The sequence below is a fragment of the Colobus angolensis genome, unplaced genomic scaffold, assembly GCF_000951035.1.
Source record: "Colobus angolensis palliatus isolate OR3802 unplaced genomic scaffold, Cang.pa_1.0 Scaffold200, whole genome shotgun sequence".
NCBI classification, from domain to species: domain Eukaryota; kingdom Metazoa; phylum Chordata; class Mammalia; order Primates; family Cercopithecidae; genus Colobus; species Colobus angolensis.
This window is the reverse complement of record NW_012115156.1, coordinates 6,570,155-6,576,724: the sequence shown is the minus strand read 5'-3', so window position 1 is coordinate 6,576,724 and position 6,570 is coordinate 6,570,155. Positions and strand designations below refer to the sequence as shown.

The following is a 6,570-nucleotide window of genomic DNA, read 5'->3' as shown; positions in this document are numbered from 1 at the left end:
CCCTTTCTGGCTCAGCAGCCCGGGGCAGCGCGGGTGGAGGAAGCCGGCCCAGAGGCTAGATCTCCCGCGGGCTAGATGCGCTTTCTTCCCGGGCACGGTGAGCGCCGAATGCGAATCAGCCGCGCGGCCGAAAGAGCAGCGCATCCCAGTAAGACCAGAGGAGCGCCACGGGCTGCACACGGCGTACTTTGAACCTCCCCAGAGAAAGCAAGCCACCCCCACCCTCCAACTTCAAAGTGGAGATTAGGCAACTAACTTTGCTACAAACTCTCCGGAGCCAGCCTGGGTTTTGTTTTGCTTATTTCTCGGGGGCAGAAGATGAGAAGTAGCGCCCTTTGAACAACTAGGGAAAGTGAAGAAGAGAGAAGAGCCGGGGATCGAATCTAGGACTCGCGGAACGAAAGGACTGCCTAGCCCGCCGGGACGCCTGCTTTTCTCGGCGAGCTGCCGCCTCCCGCGTGGAAGGTTTGGACATCTCTGCTGCGCAGCTAGAGGAGCAACTCCCGGCGGCGGCATTCTTGGCCCAATTGGCAGCTCGCCTCCGGGCGCGCCGAGTGCCTCTCCGCTCGTGCCCTCGGCGCTTCCGGCTCCTCAGAGCCCCGCCAGGGGCACCAGCCAGCGCCCTCGCTGCAAGGCTACGGGCTCCGGCCTGGCCGTGGGATGTTAGCGGTGGGGGCAATGGAGGGCACCCGGCAGAGCGCATTCCTGCTCAGCAGCCCGCCACTGGCCGCCCTGCACAGCATGGCCGAGATGAAGACCCCGCTGTACCCTGCCGCGTATCCCCCGCTGCCTACCGGCCCCCCTTCTTCCTCGTCCTCATCGTCGTCCTCCTCGTCGCCGTCCCCGCCGCTGGGCACCCACAACCCAGGCGGCCTGAAGCCCCCGGCCACGGGGGGCCTCTCATCCCTTGGCAGCCCCCCGCAGCAGCTCTCGGCCGCCACCCCACATGGTATCAACGACATCCTGAGCCGGCCCTCCATGCCCGTGGCCTCGGGGGCCGCCCTGCCCTCCGCCTCGCCCTCCGGTTCCTCCTCCTCCTCTTCCTCGTCCGCCTCTGCCTCCTCTGCCTCTGCCGCCGCCGCAGCTGCTGCCGCGGCCGCAGCCGCCGCCTCATCCCCGGCGGGGCTGCTGGCTGGACTGCCCCGCTTTAGCAGCCTGAGCCCGCCGCCGCCGCCGCCCGGGCTCTACTTCAGCCCCAGCGCCGCGGCGGTGGCCGCCGTGGGCCGGTACCCCAAGCCGCTGGCTGAGCTGCCCGGCCGGACGCCCATCTTCTGGCCGGGAGTGATGCAGAGCCCGCCCTGGAGGGACGCACGCCTGGCCTGTACCCCTCGTGAGTACGACCACCCGCGCCCCGATGCCCGCCTGCCGTGCCTGTTCTGCCCACTCCCGGGTCGCGGCCCCTGGTGTGCATGCCGCTCGGTCCATCCTGTGGCCCGCCCCAGTAGTTTGGCAGCGCCGGAATCACACCAGTTAGGTTGGGCCAAGGCTTCCAGAAAGGGATTCTCGCTTTCCTGAGCTCGCGTGGCTGCATCCAAGCGCCTCCGTCTCTCTAAGTCTTGAGTACGCCTGGGCTGAGCTGGTGTGTGTGTGTGCGTGTGGACCACAACGCGGTGCGGGACGTGTGTCTAGTCCGAGCCCCTGGCTGTTCCTGAAACGGCCTGCCAGGACCACAGGCCTGGCCTGGGTTGGAGTGATGGGGAGGAGAGGCCACTGCATCCCTACTTTCCCCTCTCCTGCCTGCCGTCCAGGGCCCCATTCCGCCTTTGCCAGCCTAACCCGCTGCCTCTCTTCGAAGCAGTGAGGTCCGGCAGCGGTGAGCCCTCCACTGCTCGGGAAGTGGGTGTATTTGCGTGCACTCCTCTCCCAGGAGGAGACCTCTTCGCCCTCGCCGCCTGAGTACACTCGGCCTGGCTGAGCCCATTGAAGACAGGCCAGCGTCCCCGGGGCAGGGCGAGCGCTTCCAGCCGCTCCCCAGCGCTGGGCCCGCGCTTTCCCACCTGCCTCCACTCTAGGGGCTGGCACACGTTGCGTCTGGGCACATCTGGGGACATCGTGGAGCTCAACACCCTAACACAAGAAAGAGCCAGGGGAAGAGCGAGGTGAAGGGACACGGCCTGGGGAAAATGTACCATCCCGCAAAGACCTTGCTTGAGGCATACTGAGTTGCCCCAAGATCGCGCTAGTCTTCAGGGCAGTCGGCCGCAGCGCCGCGGAGGTTTCTAGCCTTCCAGGTGTACTTCAGGGCCCAGCCTGGGGTTCTTTTCTCGATCGGTTCTTCGCTTTTGAGCGAGTCTCGGAAGTTTCTTCCAAGTCTCCGGACCTCCTTAGTGCGGCTGAGCAGCGGTAACTGCAGGAAGTTGGGAAAGCCCGGGGACGGTGGGGACCGGGCCTAGCGGGGTGCCAGGGAGACGCTATTGTATCGGTTTTGATGGCCGTATTAGGGGCCTCCAACAAAGGCTGTTCCTTTTCCCTCCTCCCCTCTTCCCCCTCGGCTGCAGCGACGTTAGACTTGGGGGCGACTTAGCTCTCTTGTGTGCAAAAACAAGGACCCCTTTGTTGCCTGGACACAGGTTAAGGAAGCGTTGAAGGAAAAGAAAAAAATCTAGTTATCCTCATGCAAAGGCTCCGGGGCCGAACGAGCACCGACTGGATTAGGAGGGGAGAGTGGCCTTTTTCCGGCACTCGTTAATTTAATAGGGCCTTGCGATTAGGCTCTGGCAAACTTTAGCAATAGGCTCCCTAGCTGTTTGACGTCGGTGTTGAGCAGAAGGTATTTACTGCTGCGCCAAACACAAGGCTTTTAAAAAACAGGTGGATGTAAAAAGGCAAAGGGAGACGCGCCGTTAGGCTGGAAGCGCCACTACACTTCTGGTGTACGCCACAGACTGAGCTTTCTTTTCCCACAAAACGTTGTTTTTCGAGTTCGTTTTTTCCCCCAGTGCAGCCGCTTGTAACCGATTGTTTTCCCCCCTCTCTCGTTGTTTATTGGTTCTCACAGATCAAGGATCCATTTTGTTGGACAAAGACGGGAAGAGAAAACACACGAGACCCACTTTTTCCGGACAGCAGATCTTCGCCCTGGAGAAGACTTTCGAACAAACAAAATACTTGGCGGGGCCCGAGAGGGCTCGTTTGGCCTATTCGTTGGGGATGACGGAGAGTCAGGTTAAGGTGAGTGGACCTTGTACACCTAGAGGGATCGGTACCGCACCTGTCACGAGCGCGCGCGCGCGCACACACACATGGGCGCGCACACACCCCCCACCCCCCCCAGCAAAACTGACAAACAGTTGCCTGGGAGGTGCGAGTCGGAGGAGCCTGGGGAGAAGTTGAGAGTAGTGAAGGAGGGTGGGGACTACGCTGGGGTCTTGCAGGCAGGCAAACTCTTGATGAACAAAAGGAATCAAGCCCCAGCCTTTGAAATTAGGTTAATCTCGATAGCAGCATGTGCTGGGGGACTCACCATTATTAGAGAATAAAAGCATTAATGAAATATCAGCCCAGAGAATAGATCAGGCCAGTCAGACAGCTTCTATATATCCTATCTGTAGAGATATCCAAGTTTTTGTTTGTCAATTCAGGCTCCACTAGTTATATAATTTCCTAATGTAGATCAGTATTACAGGGCTACTCTATTAATTTGCAAGTAAAAATAAATAAATCCACAGGATCTAACCACTTACCATAGATGAACCTGTTTTTTATCTTAGCTTAAGGCAATCGCTTTGGAATAGTAATTTTACAAATGAATTGACAAGATTATTACTAAATTGTAGGCCTGAATTTGGTTTAAAATAAGTTTATCAACAGATTTAAGATTTGTAGTATTCATGACAACAATTTATAATTAAAATATCACTTTCCTTATAATTGAGTTGTACAGTATATTTCCAGGGAAACAAATTTCAGAAATTTTTTTCCTAAAAAATAAAGGGATTGAACAAGCTGGGTAAATTCAATCTGATGGTTTCCTGTATTTCCAATAGTCTCTTTTGTCCTTCTTTTTCAGTTTGTTATGTTTGTTTCTTTGGGGTGTGAGTCTGTTTTCATTAGTTCTATTGTTGCTCCTTAAATTAAGTAGGAATAACATTAGCCATGTCTGCTGGCTAGTGTATTTCCCCCTGGACAGCCATCATAAAATACATTTCAGGAGTGATTCTGTATGTGGCCATTAGGATACCATCACAGTTAAAATTATTTTTGCAGTAGGTTGGTACAGAGCCTACTGCGATAATCTGGAGGTCTTCCTTTTTCACCGTAAATATGTCTATATGGCTAGAAGTGAATTATTATAGCTGTATAAAGAAAATAAAGATCGCTTTCTTAACAATTCTGATTCTCTAGATAAAATACATAATGGAAGACAGAATAAAGGGAGGATAATTCAGTATCTCTGGAAAATAGGTTGCTTCTTGCTGATGCTTTAGCTAAAATATATGTCAAGCATCACGAATAAGCTTAAAAATATTTGTATGAAATGTCTTGGGCAGGAACATAGTTAAAATAACACTTGAAAGAATAGACATGCCAATTGTGGAAAATAATGTAATTGACAATATTTCCGTTTTAAAAATAACCAATGATAATTCTAGCCTTCGCTTTACTTTGGGCTTATGAAAAACATTAAAGGCGACTTGAAGTTTGTGTTTTAACAGATTTTTTTTAAGTGCACCATACATTGAAAGTAAAAACAGGGAGGATATTTTTTATCTACCATGTTTGTACACATTCAGATCTGAGATTAAGTGAAACAAACAAATGTTCAAAAGTGAAAAGGAGAACAGAAGTAATTGGGGCAAATGCTATGCTTTCCCCCTACAATCTAATCAAAAAGCAAGTACATGTCAGGTTGTTTGAAATTTCTTAATTTAAGAAAGTAAATAAGGAATAAAATCACAGCCACTGTGGGGCAACTTTATGAAGGGGGAAAAGTTTTCAACTTCAAACTAGAAGGCAGGAAAGTGAACCCACTTTTAGGGACACTCATTTTTAACTTTCCAAGTTTTGTTTTTACTTTTGAGAACTCTCTCGCTGACAACCTCAATAATCTTGTGTTACCATCGCTATGGCAACGGGGGTCAGTTTGTTAGTGCCAGCTACTTGGGGGGGGGGCTTGGGGCGACAGAGACTGACTTTAACGGCTGAGACAAGGGAGGGTTGCAAGGGAGGGCAGCAGGCCTTCGGGGGGCCGCGGGAGGGCCATCGAGATGCGGGGGTGGTAGCACGGCCTGCATCTGCTAGTTCAATTCCTCTCCCTTGTCTCCCCTCTCCTCCCTTTTCTCCGCCTTCAGGTCTGGTTCCAGAACCGCCGGACCAAGTGGAGGAAGAAGCACGCAGCCGAGATGGCCACGGCCAAGAAGAAGCAGGACTCGGAGACTGAGCGCCTCAAGGGGGCCTCGGAGAACGAGGAAGAGGACGACGACTACAACAAGCCTCTGGATCCCAACTCGGACGACGAGAAAATCACGCAGCTGCTGAAGAAGCACAAGTCCAGCAGCAGCGGCGGCGGCCTCCTACTGCACGCGTCCGAGCCGGAGAGCTCATCCTGAACACCGCCGCCCGCCGCACCTTCCCGGCTCTGGCCTCCACTTCTGGGGCCGCGAGGGGCGCGGGGACCGCGCACGCCGCGCCTGGCCGCCCCTCGGGGCCCGGAGGACCCGGCCCTGCCTGAGGGGACCCTTTGCTATTTTTGAGATGTACATATCTATTTTTTTAACCTTGAAGTTGTGGGAGGGGATGTGGGGGAGAGAGACTCCGGGGTTGACAAGGCAAGGAAGACCACCAAATGCACGGCGTAAATGACGCTACTGAAACCCGCAGCTAGGCGACGGTCCCAGCCCTATCCCCATTGGCGGGCAGCGGCCTCAGAGCCCTGGTCCCCCTCGCCCCCAGCTTTTGCCCCCGCGGGCGGCGGGGTAGGGGGCGCCGAGAGGTGCTGTGGAAGGGTTCACGCCCACCGCGCGCGGGACCTCGGAGCCAAGCGGGCGGGCGCTGCCACCGATGGGAAGAGGGAGGTTTCTCCCCCCCCACACTGCTGTGCGACTAAAGTAACCTGTTGAAGGCTCTTTGTAAATAAATCGTGAGTTACACTGACTAGAAGTTACTTTATTGTGAATATTTAAAATGTAAAATGATTTTTTGAATTTCGTATAAAAAGATGGACCTTCTTCCTTCTCCTCCTCCCCTTTGAAGAGCGACTCAAGCCACACCTTCCCTTTTATTTTGAACTTCATTTGAGAAGCGTAGAATAGAATGCCATCACCTTCTCCGGCCCCTCCTCTCGTTCCTCTTTCCTGTTTGGATTTGCAGAATCTCACCTTTGCCCTTCACCTCTTCTCCCCCTGCCGTGCCCTGCCCACCCCTTGGATCTGCACTGCGCTCCCGCAACCCCTGGACTTGAAGTGGAAGACGTGGGAACCAGGGAAGGCCTCTCACCTGCCTCCCTGTTCCTCTCTGAAATTGCACAGTCGTTTGTTGCTATTTATTAGTGATTTAAAGAAAGTATTGGGGAGGGAGGGGCTACAATAGCTTGTATTTAACTCCATTCTGATAAAAATGCGTGTTAAAGTA

The 6,570-nt window shown here is 54.0% G+C and overlaps 1 protein-coding gene across 1 annotated transcript; it reads left to right on the top strand.

The window, feature by feature from the left end:
* The first annotated feature begins 444 nt into the window (after nucleotides 1-444).
* NKX6-1 (NK6 homeobox 1) lies at nucleotides 445-5,697 on the top strand. Its single transcript, XM_011941786.1, has 3 exons — nucleotides 445-1,330; nucleotides 2,999-3,171; nucleotides 5,292-5,697. Exons 1-3 carry the CDS (start codon nucleotides 661-663, stop codon nucleotides 5,547-5,549), a joined length of 1,101 nt encoding a protein of 366 aa, XP_011797176.1. The 5' UTR covers nucleotides 445-660; the 3' UTR covers nucleotides 5,550-5,697.
* Nucleotides 5,698-6,570: the final 873 nt, after the last annotated feature.

What these genes read in the sequence shown, in the direction of transcription:
- NKX6-1 (XM_011941786.1), top strand. Translation starts at nt 661, where the DNA reads ATGTTAGCGGTGGGGGCAATGGAGGGCACCCGGCAGAGCGCATTCCTG. An exon ending in ACGCCTGGCCTGTACCCCTC is followed by an intron (nt 1,331 to 2,998) that starts GTGAGTACGACC and finishes TGGTTCTCACAG; the next exon opens with ATCAAGGATCCATTTTGTTG. An exon ending in TGACGGAGAGTCAGGTTAAG is followed by an intron (nt 3,172 to 5,291) that starts GTGAGTGGACCT and finishes CTCCGCCTTCAG; the next exon opens with GTCTGGTTCCAGAACCGCCG.